We start from the raw sequence: 20764 nt of genomic DNA, 5'->3' as shown, positions 1-20764 counted from the left end.
TAATGTTGCTTTGGGGATCTGAACACTATCAAATTATACAGGTTGTGCTAAGGCATCCAGTGACTAGAAATGGTTCTCTTCAGACATGGGTATTGTGTCTGTGTCTGTGTCTGCTTCTGGGTTTGTCCAGGCCAAGTAGCCTGGTAAAGCTACTATCAAAGTGCTCTCCATATTTTATTCATTCAATTATGATGAGGTGCAGGGTACTGTATATGTTCTTTTGCGTCCTCATAGCAACAAGTGTCCACTGACCTTCTTACTCTTTGCTTTGTGGAATCTTTTAAAGTTCTGTACGTTGCATTGGCGAGAAGAGTCTATTAGTGCAGACTTGGTCAAGTTTACTTGATGTCTGCACTTCTCTTTGTTTACCCCAATACTTAAATAATTAAGCTGTAAATTTTATTATTGTGTAAAAAGACAAAAAATGTCATCCAACTTAATAATTAACCATAGGCTCAGCGAGAAGGGAAGAGTGTTAACTTAGCTGTGCCATGTTCTGCGTTTTGGTCAGGACTTAGAATTTACAACCACAAACAAAAAAACAAAAAAAAACAAAAAAAATCCGCGAAAGCAAAAGTGAATCTCTTAGATTAGATCGATCACTTCATATCCCTCTCATCGATTCGTCAGCTTAATTGATTATCTTCCCGGTCTCAGTTTCTCAAGCAAGCAAGTCAGTTTGTGTTTCAACAATTTTCGCTTCCAATTTAGGGCTTCTCTGATAATTCGCGCTAAAATTGGCTGAATTTTCTTGGTGTTTGGTTGCAGGATTTCTCGAGTCTCAGTGTGCCCTGAGAAATCAGCAATGGATTTGGTCTCTGGTTACAAGGTGATCTAACTTCTCCCTCTCTCTCTCTCTCTCTCTCTGTCTTTCTTTTGTCCTTACAAACTCGTTTGGTCTCTTATGGCTTCGTGTGCAGGGGGTTGTGGGGCTCGTTTTTGGCAACGAGAAATCTGGTTCTTCAAATGAAGATAGGTACTTCCCTCCTTCTGTCACCAAATTCCATACACATTACTCCCGCTGTTGCTTAGTTATAATTGTTGAATGGTATGTGACCAATGTACTCTGTCATTGTTTCAGTATGTAGCTATGTTGAATGCTTGCTCGATTGTATTAGCAATGGTAAACTGTCAGAGGACAGGAGGACTGCTATGCTCGAGCTTCAATCTGTTGTGGCAGAAAGCTCTAATGCACAGCTAGCATTTGGAGCAATGGGTGATTGCTCCTCTTCTTGTTTGCAAATTGCAACAGTGGTTTAGTTTTTCATTTTATGTTTGTCATCTATGACATTTTTCATTCATTTATTTTTTTCTTTTTTGCAGGCTTTCCTGTTATGATGGGCATATTAAAGGAAGAACGCGATGATGTTGAAATGGTTGCTAAATTTTCTTCTTCTTTTCATATTTCCCCTTAATCTCATTGTTTTTCCCGAGTTATCATGTTGTAGAATCCATTCTGGTGTTTTATTGAAACTGTTTGGGTGCCACTGATGAAGCTGTTTTTATTTTCTGATAGAGATATTTCACTTTTACTGCATCTTTTTAGGTTTCTGGAATGCGAATGTGATTGTTATGTCCTTTTCACCTGTCCCAGTGATTCTTATGAATTTTCCTCCAAACGTAGTTCTTAATGTCAATTTATATTCATACATAAAGTCTCATTTATGTTTTCTGCATATGCAGGTTCGAGGTGCCCTAGAAACTCTTGTAAGTGCCTTGACTCCTATTGACCATGCAAAAGGCCCAAAGAATGAAATTCAACCAGCTCTAATGAACGCTGATCTGCTCTCCAGAGAAGCAGACAACATTTCACTTCTTCTGAGTTTGTTGGTTAGAGTTCTCTAATTATATTTGCAAAATCCTTTTCATCATTCTATTTAAATTTGCTTGATTTTTGCTATATTTTTTTGGTTCATGCACATAGTTTGACAATGTTTATATTTATTTTGGTTGTTTTTGCAGTCAGAGGAGGATTTCTATGTACGATATTACACTCTTCAACTTTTGACAGCTCTTCTCACAAATTCTCCAAATAGGTATCAGTTTAGAACTACTATTTCCCTTTAGTCTAATTTTTTTGAATTCTTTTAGTGGTTTTAGAAAGAATTTTTTCTGAGTTCCTCTTCAGGTTACAGGAAGCCATTCTGACCATACCTCGTGGTATAACTCGCTTAATGGATATGCTTATGGATCATGAGGTACAATTCACTGAATGATAATTTATCATTTTGCATTTAACTCTATTATCAACATGTTTCGCTACAATTTAACTTTTAAGCTAAAATTCATGTTTATTGGTCATCTCTCTATTTGAGGATTTTTTTTGAAATCTTTTGGAACCTATGAATTATTGAAATATGATTGTGGTATCAATCTTTTCCTGTTGTTCAGTCATACTGAACTATTGTGTTTTCCTTCTAGGTTATACGAAATGAGGCCTTATTACTTCTTACTTACTTGACCCATGAAGCTGAGGTGAGATTTTTCTCCCACATGATCCTTAGTCACTTCTTTTTATTTAGTTATATTTGTTGAACCTGTGACTGAAAAGTGCGTTTCTTTCCTTTTTTTTTTTGAAAAGAGACTCAATATTTTGTTGGTGTAAACAATAAAATTACAATCTAGTGGGCAAGATGTCCATTCCAAAAGTACAACAGAACACTAATACATAAAAGCTATCAATTGCTAAACCATCAGAACTGAAAAGTGTGTTTTTACATTTTTATTAACTGATAGATTGTTATGATATCAGGAAATTCAAAAAATTGTGGTCTTCGAAGGTGCTTTTGAGAAGATTTTCAGCATCATCAAAGAAGAAGGTGGTTCCGATGGTGGTGTTGTTGTGCAGGTAATTCTCTTTGACTTATTCTTTTCATATTTAATTCGCTGTGTGACTTGTTTAAGTGTCATTGCTGATAAACCACTTGTCAAGCTTCCTTCTACGGATTAATTTTGTAAAATTGACATGAATCAAAAGCCTTCGTTTCTTTGGTGGGTTTAGACTTTATAACTATACTGATATTTTCACCAAATTTTATAGGTAAAATAAAAATTTTCCATTATTTCACTGCAAGGGATGCAAACGTTTGTTTGTTATATACTAAACTTGTAAAACACTTACTTGTCATGTTCTAATGCCTTGATTATAGAGGGATGGCTGTTGGCACACTGTGTTACAAAATAAAATGTGTGTGTAGTTCATAAATCAAGTTCCCATTTCTCATACGTGCTCATCTCTAAAAGAAATTGAGAAATCAATTGATTTTGGAAATGGTTCTAATGTAATACACTTCTGCAGGACTGTATTGAATTGCTGAACAATCTTATTCGGAAGAATGCATCTAATCAGGTTTTTAGTTTTTTCTGTTGCTCTTATTCTTGTAATCATTGTTGTCATTTGTGCATTTTGTTTCTTTTTGCTTCTAATTAAAAGCATGTGTCATTCAGGTACTACTGAGGGAGACGATAGGATTTGACCCCTTCATGTCAATTTTGAAGCTACGAGGGAGTACTTACAGCTTCACTCAACAAAAGGTTAGATACTCGATTTTCATAACTTTGTATTGCAGACTGTTTTATTTATTATGGCACAACTCTTACTGGTAATTTGTTGTTGACATTGAATTAAACTCCATGCCAGTAGACAATTAATCTACTCAGTGCGTTGGAAACTCTTAATTTGCTAATAATGGGAGGTTCGGAGGCTGATCATGGAAAAGATGCAAATATGCTGACAAATAGGACAACCCTCGTTCAGGTAGTCTATAATACTCTCTCACTAAATTAAAAATTCTGTGATATGTAGTCTTTCTGATTTTTTAATTTTCTGGATGTAGAAGAAAGTCTTGGACCATCTTCTAATGCTGGGTGCGGAAAGCCAGTGGGCACCTGTTGCTGTCCGTTGTGCAGTAAGATAGTTCTTCACCTTCTTCATCCTCTCTCTCTCTCTCTCTCACACGCGCACACACACACACACACACACACACACAGCCCCACCCAACGAACACATCTTTTGATAGTATGTCACTATATTATATACGACCAATCAATGTCAGCTGGACATAAAAGTACTTTACCTTTTTATTGCTATACCTTTGAGCCTGTCATTATGGACTAATTACGTGAACTCTCCGTATCTGTTTCCCTGAAACTTATGTGGCATGCTAGGTGATAAAATTAATACTGATTTTCAAAAGGACGACACATATTTGGTTTAGGAACTTTTTGGTAATGATGTTTATATAGTTCCTTGTAGAGATTGATGTAATTGTTAGGGTTTGTTCACTTTGTCAGGCACTACGATGTATTGGTAATCTGATTGCCGGACATCCCAAGAATCTTGATGCCCTTTCAAGCAAATTGCTTGGAGAGGGGCCGTAGGAACCTGCTTTGAACTCAATTCTTTGAATCATCTTGCGGACATCCAGTATGCAAGAATTTGTTGCTGCAGATTATGTTTTTAAGAGCTTTTGTGAGGTTGATAATGTGTATATGCTCCTTATACCATTGATTACTTTGCTGTGCTTCGTGGGCATACTTAATTTATTACTGGCATACAAAAATTACAGCTTCATGATCGTGTACTTTTTACTTCTAATTTTATGTTATAAATTTTCTGCCACCTGGTTTTTATCAGAAAAATGCTGATGGCCAAACTATGTTAGCGTCAACTTTGATTCCTCAACCTCATTCCATGGCACATGCTCCTGTTGAGGAAGATGTGCACATGTCCTTTGGAAGGTTTGTGTATTGTATGTGCCTTTTTTCACTGCATGCTTCTAAATTCTCTGTTTATTATTTATTATTTCAGGCTTGATTGAATTATCAAACCTTTGTTGCATCAGCTAAAGCTTGATCATCTTATTCTTTTCATCTTTCTTTGTTGGAAAAGCTACTTGTGCTAATTAATTTTACAATAATTTGATTCTCTTGCAGCATGCTATTACAAGGTCTTACCTTGAGTGAGAATGATGGTGATCTTGAGGTAATGTAATACTTCAGTAGTATCTGAGTTTTGGAAAAGACTAGAATATATCTGTTCCATTAGCTAATATATTGAGGTGCAGACATGCTGCCGAGCTGCTAGTGTTCTTTCTCATGTAATGAAGGACAATATCCAGTGCAAGGAAAGGGTATGCAGTTATATCGTCTTCTGAGATCTGTCTTCTGATGTAGTAATTATTTGATTTACCGATTTTATGCCAACCATGTACTTGCATTACCTTTGATGCTCACTTTATTGTATTATCACTCGTCAAAAAGAAAAAGAAGTAAAATCGTCATCAAGTTAAAATTTTTATTGGGATTTCTTGCTTTTGGAATGGTATGGGCAATTACTAGATCACTCTTACAATGTTCTAATCTTATGAAACAATTTGCAGGTTTTGCGTATTGAACTCGAGGCACCTACACCATCTTTAGGTGCTCCTGAGCCTCTAATGCACCGTGTGGTAAAATACTTAGCCCTTGCCTCTTCCATGAAAAACAAAGATGGAAAATCAAGTGGAAACTCATATGTTGAACCAATTATCTTGAAATTGCTGGTCACTGGGCTATCTGATTTCCCTAGTGCTGTGAATTGCTTCCTAGATTCACGTCCCCACATCACATATCTTCTTGAGTTGGTCTCCAATTCCTCTACTACAGTGTACATAAAGGGATTGGCAGCTGTTCTTCTGGGGGAGTGTGTAATCTACAACAAATCAGTTGAAAGTGGGAAGGATGCTTTAACTATAGTTGATTCTATAAGCCAGAAGGTTGGGCTCACGACATACTTTCTGAAGTTTGATGAGATGCAGAAAAGCTTCCTTTTCACCTCTGCGAGGTCTACTCAGCCCCGTAAACAATTAACCAGATCTGCTTCTGCTAGTATGGTAGAGATTGAAGATGTTGATGAGAACAATTTATTGGATCAGAAAAATGAGGATCATCCAGTTCTCTCCTCAATCTTTGATGCTCCATTTGTAAACCTTGTTAGGAGCTTGGAGGTGAACATCAGAGAGAAAATCGTTGAGGTTTACAGTCACCCAAAGAGCAAGGTGGCAGTGGTGCCAGCAGAATTGGAAAAGAAGAGTGAGGAAAGTGATAGGGAGTATATAAAGCGGCTGAAAGCATTTGTGGAGAAGCAATGCTCTGAGATACAGGTATTGTTTCGTGTACACAAGCTCTTGGTTTCTCGTTTTTTCTGTGTCATTTTTTGCACTATGAAATCTCTTTTCTGAAGAGTATGTCACAACTTACAACAATAGTTAGGACTTAAGAGGCAATCAGTAGAGAAGTGTTTGGATCCGGCCATATGTGGGCTAGGGCTACTTATGGGCAGATCTCTGCAAAGATGTGGATTGGAGCCTCCATGGGTGTTTAATGGTGTGGGTTGGCCTCCATCTATTTTCCAGAAATGCAATTTTCAACCACGTATGCAACACCATTCAATCCTGAGTTTGATAGAAGTGCCCTTTGTGATGTAAAAGAGTACCCTAGTTGTCTCTGGAATAAGCATGCCGTGGTATGAATGCTTTAATATATATTGTATTAAAAAATATGGTTGGTTTGATATTCTTTCTTGTCTTTCAGGACCTCCTTGGTCGCAATGCAACTTTGGCTGAGGACGTGGCATCGACTGGTGGGGGCAGTTATGCCCGGCCTGAGCAGGGTGCGGGATCAGACAGAGTCCAGGTAGAGACATTGAGACGAGATCTTCAAGAAGCATCTAAGCGGTTGGAGTTGCTCAAGGCAGAGAAAGCCAAGATTGAATCGGAGGCATCTATGTATAGAAGCTTAGCTGGTAAGATGGAATCTGATCTGAAGAGCCTGTCGGATGCTTACAACAGTCTTGAACAGGCGAATTTTCATCTGGAGAAGGAGGTGAGAGGCCAGCAGGGCGTAGGAGGGTCTTCGTCCATTCCAGATGTAGAGGGAATTAGAGCAGAGGCAAGGGAAGAAGCTCAGAAGGAGAGTGAGGCAGAGCTGAATGATCTTCTTGTGTGCCTTGGACAAGAACAGACCAAGGTGGGAAAACTGAGTGCAAGGTTGTTGGAGTTAGGGGAGGACGTGGACAAGCTGCTTGAAGATATTGGAGATGATATGGGGCTGCCTGCTGATGGTGAAGAGGAGGAAGACTGATGATGATGCTGACGTCTTACTTTTTATTTTTATTTCATGGCGTGATCTCATCATTCATCCTCCTGGTATGGAATGGATGGTGGTGGACGGGGTTTATGCTTGGCTGTGCCTTTGTACATTTCTGGTGGAATTTGTACAGTTGATATTTATTATCATTAATACGCGAAGATTCTGGATCAAACTGTTTTCTTCTTCCTCCTCAAATTTAATTTATACTCGTTTTATTGGTAATTGTTCAAAGTTTCAATTTATTCCCTTTCCAGTATCCTTCAGGTCTGTAAGAGAGATTCGAATTTAGGAGCTTGAACGGATGGTAAATGCTCTTAACACTAGGCTACAAGGCCCTTGCAAAAGTTCATATTTCTTTTTTCACTTGGGTTACAAGTCCCATGCAGGGGTTCATATTTCTTTTCCTTAAAAAAAAATATATATATTCATAGTGACAATACGGAAGATTGGGAACTTGAACCCCTTCGGCAAAGGAAGTCTCCCCTGATTCACAACGTCAGACAAACGACTGCACATTGACAGCCAGCAATATAACAAGTGCTCACAGCTCACCCGAAAACGCAGGAGTTTGAGTTCGAAGATCCAGTGGTTGTCAGCTGAACTTTCAAATCGAAAATGGGTGACCACCAGGCCAAGAGCGAAACTGCGTCGTTGATCGAGCACAGGGCCTACGCCAGGGTGGGCCTGCTTGGGAACCCGAGTGACGTTTATTTCGGCCGGACGATCTCCTTCAGCCTTGGCAACTTCTGGGCGACCGTGTGTTTGCAGCCGTCCGATGATCTCGTCATCCAACCCCACCCCACCCCACCCACGACCTCGTCGTTTTCAAATCCCTAGACCACCTGGTACCTCCCTACACTTGAATTGCAATTACACAAAAATCGAAATCTTCAGTTTCTGCGAATGAATTGAATTATAAAAATGAAAATCAACAGGTGAATCGATTAGATAGTGAGGGTTATTATGGAGGCGTCCGATTGCTGATGGCAATTTGCAAAGAAAACGAGATTCAGTTAGAGCCTCGAAATTTCACTCTCTCATATGATACTAATATCCCTCGCCAGGTATTATGAGTTAATTTTCCATTACACTTAATTTTAGTGATTCAGTAAAGTAGCAAGTAATGATGTTTCTCTTTCACTTTCAGACAGGACTTTCAGGGTCTAGTGCTATTGTGTGTGTGCAGCCCTGAGCTGCCTCCTTGATTTTTACAAGGTTAGGCATTTGATCAAAGTCGAGGTCCGCCCCGGCCTCGTCCTTAGTGCCGAGAAGCAACTTGGAATTGTTGCCGGTCTTCAAGATCGTGTTGCCCAGGTGTATGGTAGCCTTGTTTACATGGTACTCAAATTTCAACCAGACCCTACATTGCTTCTACTTGTAGTAACTTTTTAACTTCCTAGGAATTTGACAAGGAGCACATGGATACTTTGGGGCATGGCATTTACACACCCATGGATGTTAGTCTCCTCCCACCTCTTCACCTTGTCTATGCCGAGAATCCAAGTGATTCCGGGAAGGTTCGCCTTCCACGTTGTTAGTGCTCTCTCATTGTTTCCCACCTGCTGTGCAATTTGTACAACAATTAACACATTTATTTATTTGTAAGGGCGGGTACATAGTACGGTTCTTCAAAGGTGGCTCAATGGCGACGAGTTTATAACATCATCCATGACGGAAGTTGCAAATATTGCACTAGAAGGAAGGACGGCATTACTTGAAAAGGACTACACTAAACTAGCAGCGCTCATGAACCGTAATTTTGACTTTAGAAGGTTTGAGATATCTACATTTTGACTCATAATTTGATTATGTGATTGCCCGACTCTGATCCCAGAAGCTCTCATATCTGTTTATTTGGACTGAATTAGAGTAAATAAGAAATTAATTTGAAAAGGAAGGTGATTGCACAACATGATGTTGTTCAGACTGTTGCCACACAAGGTTGATTGCACAAACTGTACATTTGTATGCCACATCTTATTCACTTTCTAATCCCCTTGACAGACCAGAAAGCTGGATAAATAAAAACAAAAAATGATAGCAAAATTGTAGCCATGGTCCCCAAATAAGACCCCACTTTATTTTTCATCCCTCAACCCCAAAAATTGTTATGGTCGCCCTTCAATTAGATATCGTGTTGCACCACTTGTCCTTTCCGTCAATTCTGTTAGTTTCTCCGTCAAAATTGATCACATGTGATGCACGTGATATTTTTTTGATGGGCAAATAAGACTTTTACCCAGCTACTACCCTCACCACTTCTCAGCCTACATGACACTCAGCTGGGCTGGAGTCAGACCTTATGTTTTGAACCATCTTCATATTTGCTAGCATTTTATGTATCTTATGGCTGCTCAGTACCGGTACATGGATGTTGTGCAGAAGCATGTTTGGAGATGATGCTCTTGGCGCTTTAAACATAGAAATGGTGGAGGTGGCCCGAAGGGTGGGTGCAGCATCCAAATTCACAGGTAGCGGTGGGGCTGTAGTCGTATTTTGCCCAGATGGTCCTTCACAAGTGAAGCTCTTAGAGGATGCTTGCCAAAAGGCTGGTTTTAAACTTGAACCGAGACAAGTCGTTCCCTCTCTTCTAAATGAGGTTGATCTTCAGACTCTCACAAAATAGGCGAGTACTTGGGGTCTTTTCAGTTTTGTTCTTGACACCCTCCCGCCCTTCTCTCCCCGTCTCTCATTGCTTTATATTGGTAAAGTAGAACTGTCAATTTTTGGTAGATGCTCCATTAATAAAAGGGAACGACTTACCCAAGGGGTTTGGTCTAGTGGATATCCTGGCTAGGCCTGCAAGTGGGCGAATGTTAGCTGGCCTCAGTGAGGTCCAGCGTTCGAATCCCACCTTGTGAAAAACACCCCCTGGGGAGAGTCAAATCCGTTCAGGTCTACGACTCGGAGTGGTTGCTCACTTGCTATTACCAAAAAAAAGGGAACGACTTTAATTTGATCAATTGCTGTCAGCTTGAATGCCTATACTTCCAAATTTCAAAGGTACAACTGTCAATTTTGATAGATGCTCCATTTATTATTATAAGGGAACGAAGTTATGTTATGCCAGCCTTAACAGAGACCAAGAGGAGTTGAATATCAATTTTATTTCCATGTGTAGAGAATGTTGAGATCAGAGCACTACTGAATGAAAAGACGACCTTCAACACTCAATGTCTCTGTATTTCTATTGACGGCAACGTTTCAATCAAAAGTACATTGGCCCAAACTAAAACTCAAAGTAATCTCTATAAGAAGGCATGAATTAGAATACAATTTATGATCAATAGAACATATACAACATCCCACCACTAGAGCTAGAGCTATAGAGATCTTGAGACCCCAACCAAAAAAAAAAAAAAAACCTAAGAATAATACACACAGCAATCAGCAAAAAGCTAAGCTCGATCAGAACCAAGAAACAGTGCACTCTCTCTCTCTCTCTCTCTCTTTTTCTGTGCTGAGCTGAGGTTACGTGATGAGAAAATATCTCCTACTCCCTACCTCCTGAGCATTTTATGAATACAGGCTACAGCTGCAACTGCCAGTGGAAGAGCAACATGCTTCAAATTTTTCTTTCAAGATCTTAGTAAACAACCACAGCCACCAACAAGCTACTTAGAACCAATTCATTCACGGTTCACATAGCGAATTCATGAGCTCCCGTGGTGAACCCCAGATTGGAAGATCGAGTAGAGATTGAGTAATCTGTTCCTCTTGTTCACTACACATTGCTTCCGCTATGTCACACAGATTCGAAACATCACCAATGATAGCTTCCTGGGCTTCTGCCTGCATGGAGGAAGAAGGATTAAGGATTGCAATTATATTGTGCCAGTGGAACCGTGGAAGGATTTCGCCATACCATACAACCGTAACCCAAAAAATTAAAAGCTTTCTTCTCCGCCTCACTCTCCATTGGTAACTCAATTTTAAGGTCAATAAGGATCGAGGCAACGTTCATAAGACAAGCACCGATGATACTAAAAGCAAGCATCACAGAAATCTTTGTTCTCAATTTTCCACAGAGTAAGTGTAATAATGCCAAAATCAGCTCAACTCAGCCCCGAATTGGTGTCGTGGAGCATAAATTTCTGGCCTTGCAAAACCCTAAGACCCAAAATCTTTCAATTTTCATAATTCCTCACCAGCTAAACAATTGTAAAACCAAAGGAAAGAAATGCCCTTTTAACTGCAAGAGAAGCTCATCCCCCACTGACCCACAAACGGACTCCGACCCTTGAAGCTCAGAAGGACCCGAACCAGCCAACGACGCCGTTTTCTCTCGGTCTTTCTCTGTCAATCGATGTTGCTGTTGTTGTTCTTGAAGATGGCATGTCCTCTCTTCAACTGCGCGCAATGTGCTCGACAAAAGTTCCCACTGGTCGATCTCCGCCTGGTACTGAGTTTTGAGCTTCAAAAGCGACTTCTTCTTCCGCTCTCTCCGGAGTTTCTCGGCATCCTCCTGTAGATCCGCGGCAGACGCAGACGGTGGAGCCCGGAGCGACGAGTCAGCAGATTGGTCGACCCGGCGCTTCTTCCTGCGTTTGAAAACGAAGCCGTCTTCATTCACGAGCTCCCAGTCTTCGTCGTCTTCTCAAGCTGCTGCTCCTGAAGCTGTTGACTCCACCATTATTGCTCACAACGCAGCCACGAGCGGGAAAAACTGAAAATTTGAGACTGAATTAGTGAAATACCCCTTGAACTTGTACATAATTTTCAATTAGACCCCTATTCTTTTTTTTTAGAAAATTAAGGATATGAATTTTTTTTTTCGTCAATTTACCCCCTGCCGTCTAAATCATCAACATTTCATCCAATTTTCAGTTAAATTATTTTTAAAATTATTTTTTTGGAAAAATTTTGAAGAAAAATAGGAAAATTAACCCAAAAAAACAAAGAAGAAAAAGATACTAAAGAAAAAAGATCCTGAGAACCCCCACCTTAACTTGGTTTCTGATTCCTTGAGAGAGAGTTTTTTTTTTTTTTTTTTTAGTTGTTGGGTTGTGTTTATTTCAGCATTTTTCTTGTTCTTTTGATTGTTAGCTTTATGTTCTCTCACCTTGAAGAGAAGACTGAGGAGATAAATGTTGGGTTGATCAACACAACGAGGGGACCATGTGGGTTTTTTGATGGTTGAGATTTGGCATTTGGTGGAAGATTTGAGGCAGACTTGCCATACATTTTCCTCAAATTGCAATCCGTATAAACCAAATCAATTTTTCTACCTGTTAGTACGAGTCACAGACTCACAGCCTTACCTCTCAACCTTCGTTCGTGGTGCCATTTAGCTGACTGTAACAATCCCAGAAACCCAGATCTGGTTTTTCACTCCTCCCCCACAAACCCAAAAACTCCAGCCAGAAAACACAAACCCAGAAATCCAAATCTGGTTTTTCACCCCTCCCCCACAAACCCAGAAACTCCAGCCAGCAACCACAAACCCATAAACCCATATCTGATTTTTCACCCCTCCCCCACAAACCCACAAACCCCATAGGAAAATTGACAACAACAACAACAAGAAAAAAAAAGAAAAAAAAAGAATGAACCAAACCTGTCGCCACTCCCCTCCCCCATCTATATATATATCTCCTTCAGCAACCCTAAACCTTAACCTGAGCCGAAATCCATCCCCACTCGAGATCTATTCCAAGCCCTAGCCTAAACCCATCCCTAACCCTTGCCCCCAAGTCCCACGGTTTTGGGTTTAGCCAAAGGAGAAGAAGCAAGGGAGAGATAAAGGCAAAGAGAAGAAGGAAAAAGAAAATGAAAGAGAGGACGGAGACAGAGGGAAGAGAAAAGAAGAAGAAGAAGAGGAAGAGGAAGAAGGACGAGAGAGAGAGAGAGAGAGAGGGAGAGAGTTTTCAGTTTTTATTTTAAGACTATTATTTCAATTTTCCATTTTTTAATTTTATTTTTCCATTTTTATTTATTTTTAACGTACAAAATGACTATTTTACCCTCATATTTAACGGCAAATTGGATGAAATGTTGCAAATTTAGACGGCATGGGGAAATTGGGGAAAAAAAAAAGTTCATATCCTTAATTTTCTAAAAAAAAAGAATAGGGGGTTAATTGAAAGCGAGGTTCAAGTTCAGGGGTATTTCACTAGTAAACCCAAATTTTAAAGTGACAAAATTCGCTCCAGTTGCCTTCAGGTGGACACTTCAGTATGATGATGTGTTATGACATGCCACATGCCGAGAGAACGGCGTCGTTTTCACTTTCTCAAGGAAAACGACATTCCGTTTTCTTTTTCTCGGTTAATATGACAAACGACCCCCAAGAAAAGGGGAGGACATGGTTCAACTCACACAGTTGGTCATTACGCTTTCTTCGAAGGAAACCTAAAATGGCCTGCCAATAAGTATCACCTCACCTATGGTTTTCTTCAAGGAACCCCAGCTAACGCCATGAGTGCAGTTGCGCGTGCTTTTGTAACATGGCAGGGCAACACACACTTCACGTTCAGCCAAGCCCAAAGCGTTGAGAGCGCTGATCTGAAGATTGGTTTTGGGAGGGGTGATCATGGAGATGGGGCTAATAATGCATTTGATGGCCCAGGTAAGACCATAGCCCATGCTTTTCCGCTATCTGATGGGAGATTTCACTACGATGCTGATGAGACGTGGGTGGTGGGCGCTGTACCGGGTGGTTTCGACTTGGAGACTGTGGCTTTGCATGAAATTGGACACCTTCTTGGACTTCACCATAGCGATGTTCCAGGGGCTGTCATGCAATCTGCAATTCCTGGTGGCACCCCATCTGAGGCTGTGGGCGCAGTTGCACGTGCTTTTGCAACATGGCAGGCCAACACACACTTCATGTTCAGCCAAGCCCAAAGCATTGAGAGCGCTGATCTGAAGATCGGTTTTGGAAGGCGTGATCATGGAGATGGACACCCGTTTGATGGGCCGCTTGGGACCGCTGCCCATGCATTTCCGCCGTCTGATGGGAGATTTCACTACGATCCTGATGAGACGTGGGTTGTGGGTGCTGTGCCTGGTGGTTTGGACTTGGAGACTGTGGCTTTGCATGAAATTGGGCACCTTCTTGGGCTTGGCCATAGCTCTGTTCCAGGAGCTGTCATGCTTCCTGAAGTCCGCACTGGATTTACCCAGAGCTTGCATGCGGATGATATTCAAGGAATTAAAGCTTTATACAACACTTGATTAATGTTGTTATTATTATAAGTTATAAGTTTAGTAGTTCATCCAAAGTCATCATGCTTTCGTTTTTTTTTTTTCCCTGTATCAAATAAAGGTACATCTCCTGGGTGTACGTACTTAGATTTTAAGCTGGATATTTAGTATTGAATCGTGATGTTCTCCTGTTTGTAGTTTTTTAATATTAATTTCCTCAGTTTAATAAAGTATAAAGTTCATTTCATGTCTGAAGTTTCTTTCTGTTAAGAAAATTTGGTTAACAAAATGACAAGTAATTATACTAAGATTCTTTCTAAAACAAAGACATCACCCATAACTGTCCAATTAAATTGATGTCTGCGCTTATATTCAATGTGTCATTGTCAGGGCTGTTACTTATTGGGGTCGACTAGTTTTGCTTTCTTCCTAAGCTCTGGAATTTGTCCTGTCTCTCCCTTCTTGTCCAAATATCATAGAATAGAAGGAAAAACGGATCGAAGAAGAAGAGTTGCGCTAGGCAGGGAAGAAGATTGATGATATTAATTTTATTAAGGTCTTTGATGTTCGGTCTGGAAGATATTATAGACAAGCAGCAGGTTTGATATTTAACTTTCATTTAGTTAAACAAGCCTAGATGAAACTATACGGTGTGCTTATTCTTCTTCAATTAATTTAAGTGAGGAGTCATTAGGGTTAGGGAGGACTAGATATTCTACACTGCAATTTAAAGCATCAAAGAACATGAAACCTTGATGATGTTAGAGGTGTGAGTTAATGTCTTACAAAGTACTTTTTGTGTTTCGATTCATTTGCAAGTTTTCGTGTTTTGATTCGTGAATCTTGCATTCATGTACAATCAGAACGCATATATGCTTGGATTTAAGTCGTATTTTCTCTTTTTAATCATTAGAGAAAGAAAGGGATTCAAACTTTTGACTTTTTTCAACAACATTGAGAAAAAAAAAGTACTACTATGGACGAATAGATATAGTAGTATCTTGTTTCATAACCCCTTTAGTTAAACAAGCCTACATGAAACTCGTTTAGTTAAATATACCTAGCGTAGATATTTTCCGAACTAAAGATAATACTCAGTCGACTCTCTTAGTTGGCTTCTTCATGATATGGGAAGGGAAATTTTGTGGCTCACGATTTCTCATCACCTCCAGATGGGAGTTCAAATCAAGTTGAGTTGGAATGATCAGCGGCTGCGCAAGAAATAGAACCAAACCACCAAGGGATATTTGCACACGGTTGCTATTGAAGGCATGCATATGCTTCGTCATCTATGTAACGTCAGCAAACTTGCATGATGATGATGGTAAAGTAAAAAAAAAATATTAGTTGTGAAAATACCTGTAGGATGTCTATATATGCCTAGAGGGGGTTAATAGGCCAATTTAATATTATAATCAAATAAATAAAAATAAACTTTGATAGCAGGATTGATATGGTTTATCAATCCTGAAACGTGCTGGAAATAAAATAAAAGAACACAGAGAGAATTATTTTACTTGGTAAAACCCCACCTCTGGGGAAAATCCACGGGACTCCTCAGTCCAACACAAATCCACTATAGAACGATGATTACAAGAAAACTTGCATGATGATGATGGTAAAGTAAAAAAAAAATATTAGTTGTAAAACAAAAGTAAACATGATGATGATAGGTATACAGAGTCACTTATTCTTCTCTTCAATCATACGTCTCCAACCTCAAGACTTAACTATAGTTAAACTCTAAAGTAATAATGCTCATGTATTTACTATGGAAAGCCTAGCTGTCAATCTCATTCTGGAAATTGGAGTTGCACCATGTACCTTGGATGCAAGTCTGCTCATTCTAGACCTATAAATAGCCCTCCAAGTATGAGGCTTTTGCACAACATATCAAAAACCAAAAGTAGTATTTATTTCCTTACTCATTTGAGAAAGGGGTGTCCCAAGGGTGACAAAGTTGAAGGCATCCAAGACCTCAAGGAATCCCAAAATGGCCTCCCTCTAAGTATGGTTTTCTTCTGCAAGGCACCCCAGCTAAGACCATGAGTGCAGTTGCACGTGCTTTTGCAACGTGGGCCGGCAACACACACTTGTCGTTCAGCCAGGCTCAAAGCGTTGAGACCGCGGATCTGAAGATGGGGTTTTTTAGGGGTGATCATGGAGATGGAAGACCATTTGATGGGCCGGGTAAGATCATAGCCCATGCTTTTCCGCCGTCTGATGAGAGATTTCACTATGATGCTGATGAGACGTGGGTTGTGGGTGCTGTGCCTGGTGGTTTGGACTTGGAGACTGTGGCTTTGCATGAAATTGGACACTTTCTTGGACTTGGGCATAGCTATGTTCCAGGAGCTGTCATGCAACCTCAAATCCCAACTGGATATACTCAGGGCTTGAATGCGGATGATATTCAAGGAATTAAAGCTTTATACAACACTTGATCTTGGTGATGATGATCAGGTCATCAAGAATGTTAAAGTCAACTTCTTATATTTTTATGTTTATCAAATAAGGTACCTCACCTGGAGGGGAGTGTACTTAGAGTTAGAGTGTGCGATAGTACAATATTGGATTAAAGTATCAGCATACATATATATATATACATGACGCTGGATATTTAATTGTTTTAATTAAAGAACCTCAGATATTCTACTTTCAAGTCATAAACGATTAGTAATTTAAAAAAAAAATTTAAACAAGGGTCAATTGGATTTAGATGAATCAACATGATACATTATTGTTTGACAAAAAAATCAAAAACTACTAGTCATCATCTAAAATTAATGAGTGATAATGTGACCTAAAATCAATTGTTGTCAATAGATTGAGAGGCCCAAAACGATTTATACTATTAAGACACTCTCAACAAGTTTAAACTAATACATTATCATTATTAAACTTATGTTGAGCATATGCAAGTACAGTCTACAGTCTATCAAAGAAATACTTTAACACAACAAAATTAAGTTGAGGTTCCGTCTCAAAATCAATTGTTAATGGGAGAATAAGTAGTCCAACTCTCTATAAACCCTTTTAAGGTTTGTTAGTTTTTCAATGTGAGACATTTTCGCTTTCACATTCTTGCAGATACATCTGAATGGTTCTTCGATCTTTGATTCTAATACTAATTTGAGTCTTTCCAAACAAAGAGACAATGAAAGTAAAGTGATGATCTAGTCTTATATGTGTCAATTTTAAAGAGCCCAGGCCGCCCCCCCCCCTCTCTCTAGATAGGCTAGTTTAATAGCTAGCGTAGATATTTCCGAGCTAAAATAATCAACTATCTCTTAGTTGTCTTCTTCGTGATGGGAAGGGAAGTTTTGTGGCTCAAGCTCTCTCACCTCCAGATGGGAGCTAAAACCAAGTTGAGTTGGAATCAGTGGCTTTGCACGAACTAGGATGGGATCCACCAAAGGGACATCTGCACATGTACGAGGTTGATATTGAAGCCATGCATGTAAACTTTAGAAGCTATAAACAAACTGAGGAGGGAGACCTCTATTATACACATTTCCCAAGATGTCTTGCCCATGAAGAAACACCAAGAAAGATCCTTAATGCAATAGAACAATGAATCTCAATCCTTATATAGAACTAGGAACCTTTTAGCTTTTACATATTTAATCTAAAACACTAATATAAAAGCCACTGGATGAGATAAGTTTGAGTTCTTGAGTAACAATGAGTCTTTGGCAATCCCACAATGATTAGAAGACCACTTTCGTGAGATTAACACAAGATATTAATCTTACATTCTCCCACTTAATCAAATAATTATTCAGACTCAAAATTAATCACTTAATGACCATGTAGAACTATCAACACTTCTCTATTCCTTTATCAAGCCGATGTCATAATCAAGAGACTCATATAGAACTGTCGAAGCACATTGAACATATAACATTAAAGGATTTTACAACCACACATATGAGCAATCAAAAACACATAAGGCTTCCAACTGGACTGAGATCGAAGAATTGCTATGATCAAGTGTTATAAGATCATAACATTTCTTAATTAGCTCACCCTTCAAGACTACCAAGGTCTTTCTGTAAACAAATGAAATAGTTTTATCATGGATACAAACTGCAAATAACAAGATTGCTAGCTTCATTGCAGCTTTAAAACTTAATCCATTTGACAATCAAGCAGTAACACAAAATAACAATAAAGAAATACCTCAATTATATTATCAAAAAAGTATTGCGAGACCTATCGTTTGGACCCTGAGTTCATTTCAAAGAGAACGATGAAACAAGTGCAACTCACCGTTTTGCTATAACATATAAGGCAATTCTGGCCCTAATATTTTAAATTAATTTTTAATATTTTATATCTTTAAGGGAATGGACTACATTGACTAACATATACAAACACAATGACCAAATTGGCCAAATTGATAACACAAGGACTAAATTGCCCTATGAAATAAAACACAAGAACCATTTGAACATTTAAGCCAAAATTAAAATAAATGTTTTGAAAAAAAAAAAAAAACACAAATGAGATATGAAAAATCAATAATGGCCTTAATGGTATTGTAATCTAGCAGGGTAAAAACGGCATTGCGTATCTATCTTTATTCACGAATTGACCCCAACGTGTCTTGTCTTTTCTCATTCGAAACTATTCCCAAATTGCCAATTGGTCCTTTTGCAGTTGAGGACATACGTGGTTAACCGTGCCTCTTCCGAGTTTTTAACTCTGCTCAAGGCGTTACGCTCCAACAGTCCAACTACGCCCGCCGGCTTCTTCTCTCTTTGCAGAAATGAGCTGCATTGAGATGTTGAGGTGGTGGGATCATTGGGTCGAAGAAGCTCTTCAGAAACTTGAACACCTGCAACTCCTCCGTTCTCTCAGACTCATTTACCTCCAAAATGGACCAACCCATGAAGCCCAAACCCCGTCGAAGATGAATTCCATGTGTTCGATGAAATGCAGCCGTGGGACCGATCCTCTGTGGAGGTCCACATTCCTGAACCCACGTTCCAGAAATGGCTCCACGACATTCCCAATTCCGGTACGGTTCAATTCAACAACTATTTTCCAATTTGCTTTTTGTGGAATTTTCTCTGTTTTGAACTTACATTACGTTTATGGAATTCACAGGAGATGAGGAAGGTACCCATAAGTTCAGAAAGCTTCTACTATTCTCTGGGAATGACTATTTGGGCTAGAGCTCACATCCTACCATTGGAAAAGCTGCTTCCAAGGTTGTCTTTTTTGCATAATTTTTGTAAAGACTGCATCTTTAAGTTACTATGTAATAATAAGGATTTATATTCAACCAGGCAGCCCTAGAACATGGGATGGGCCACAGGGGCTCTGCTTTAATCTGCGGATATACCGATTACCATAGGCGACTCGAGTCATGCATTGCAGACTTAAAGAAGAAAGAGGTATGAGCTGCTCTGTTTATACATTATACTCTGCTGATTTAACTTCTTTATGTGAACTTTTTCATTCATTCTCTTCTTCCTGTTTATTGGCCATGGCCCATGCATGGTGTCAAGGGTCATTTGGTAGAAATTTGGATTTAGACTATGCTAGCTTTAACTGTCAGAAATATTCACACGCTTTCCCAGTCAATGAACATCATTTCCTTTTTCATTTCTAGACGAAGTTTAATTGTGTGGTTTTTTTAGAGCTCTAAAGCCTTTGATTCTGTTGTTTTGAACTTTATGTCTGGTTTATTGAAATACTTTTTTTAGGTTTTTTAGCTCAAACCTGAAAACTGGTGCAATCTTGTTTCAAATTTATCCCCTAGGATTGCCTTCTTTGTCCCACAGGATTTGCAGCCAATATGGCGTTGATGGTAGCTATGGGAAATGTTGGCTCTCTCTTGGCTGCTGGAAAAACACCTTTAACTAATGAAAAAATTGCCCTTTTTTTCTGATGCACTGAACCATGCGTCAATAATCGATGGTATTCGTCTTGCTGAACGACAAAAATCTGTAGAGATATTCGTCTATAGACATTGCGACATGACTCACCTTAATGCATTGTTGTAGGTCTTAAACTTTTTGTTTTGAATTTGTGTCCCTCTTCTAATTGGATATGCACTTCCTTCTGTCCATAGCTTAGAAATGCATTTTGTGTTGTGACAGATCAAGTTGCACAATGAGGAAGAAAGTCGTCGTGACTGATAGGCAAGTGTTCCTATTTTTAAATGCTACTTTCTGTACCATCATTTCAGTTGGAATCATATACACATTCATATAAAGTGTTCCTATTGATTTTATTTGTTATATTTCTTATGAATTGTTTTTGTCTTTCACTACAACTTGTTTAGTATGGACGGAGACTTTGCACCAATGATTGAGCTTGTGAAGCTACGCAAAGCGCATGGCTTTCTGTTAGTTATTGATGATGTAAGTCCTCTTGAGTTATTCCACAGTAAAACTTGTGAAACCTTTTTAAGGTTAATCTTGTACACACATCAATGATTGTCTTAATTATATTTTGAATGAATTCCCCAGTTACA

The 20764-nt window shown here is 39.1% G+C and overlaps 2 protein-coding genes and 3 pseudogenes across 4 annotated transcripts; 4 read left to right on the top strand and 1 right to left on the bottom strand.

Annotated features, from left to right (window-relative positions):
• The first annotated feature begins 124 nt into the window (after positions 1-124).
• Positions 125-7303, top strand: LOC148296131 (golgin candidate 6-like). Of its 3 annotated transcripts, none has more exons than XM_088250827.1 (19): positions 125-143; positions 769-829; positions 921-976; positions 1082-1216; positions 1324-1376; positions 1684-1830; positions 1963-2036; positions 2129-2198; positions 2422-2475; positions 2753-2848; positions 3299-3349; positions 3448-3534; positions 3644-3757; positions 3837-3908; positions 4637-4740; positions 4936-4984; positions 5067-5132; positions 5382-6143; positions 6249-6530. In XM_088250827.1, the coding sequence occupies exons 3-19, from the start codon at positions 967-969 to the stop codon at positions 6465-6467; spliced, it is 2163 nt and encodes a 720-aa protein (XP_088106953.1). In that variant the 5' UTR covers positions 125-143; positions 769-829; positions 921-966; the 3' UTR covers positions 6468-6530. The 3 variants fall into 3 exon arrangements, with proteins under 3 accessions (XP_088106953.1, XP_088106952.1, XP_088106951.1); XM_088250826.1 differs by lacking the exon at positions 6249-6530 and adding an exon at positions 6574-7303 and having other exon boundaries at positions 126-143; positions 3840-3908; XM_088250825.1 differs by lacking the exon at positions 6249-6530 and adding an exon at positions 6574-7303 and having other exon boundaries at positions 126-143.
• A 196-nt stretch (positions 7304-7499) lies between these two features.
• Positions 7500-10094, top strand: LOC148296130 (glucuronokinase 1-like; annotated as a pseudogene).
• Positions 10095-10192: 98 nt separating this feature from the next.
• On the bottom strand, positions 10193-11764 carry LOC148296129 (uncharacterized; annotated as a pseudogene).
• A 4558-nt stretch (positions 11765-16322) lies between these two features.
• LOC148296128 (metalloendoproteinase 2-MMP-like) lies at positions 16323-16721 on the top strand. Its single transcript, XM_088250709.1, has one exon. The coding sequence runs from the start codon at positions 16323-16325 to the stop codon at positions 16719-16721; it is 399 nt and encodes a 132-aa protein (XP_088106835.1).
• A 2280-nt stretch (positions 16722-19001) lies between these two features.
• Positions 19002-20291, top strand: LOC148296127 (8-amino-7-oxononanoate synthase-like; annotated as a pseudogene).
• The last annotated feature ends 473 nt before the right edge of the window (positions 20292-20764 follow it).

This window comes from Prunus avium, chromosome 3 (genome assembly GCF_965620075.1).
Source record: "Prunus avium chromosome 3, drPruAviu1.hap1.1, whole genome shotgun sequence".
In the NCBI taxonomy this organism is placed as follows: Eukaryota; Viridiplantae; Streptophyta; class Magnoliopsida; order Rosales; family Rosaceae; genus Prunus; species Prunus avium.
The sequence above is the reverse complement of the archived record's forward strand: the minus strand, read 5'-3'. Positions and strand labels throughout refer to the sequence as shown.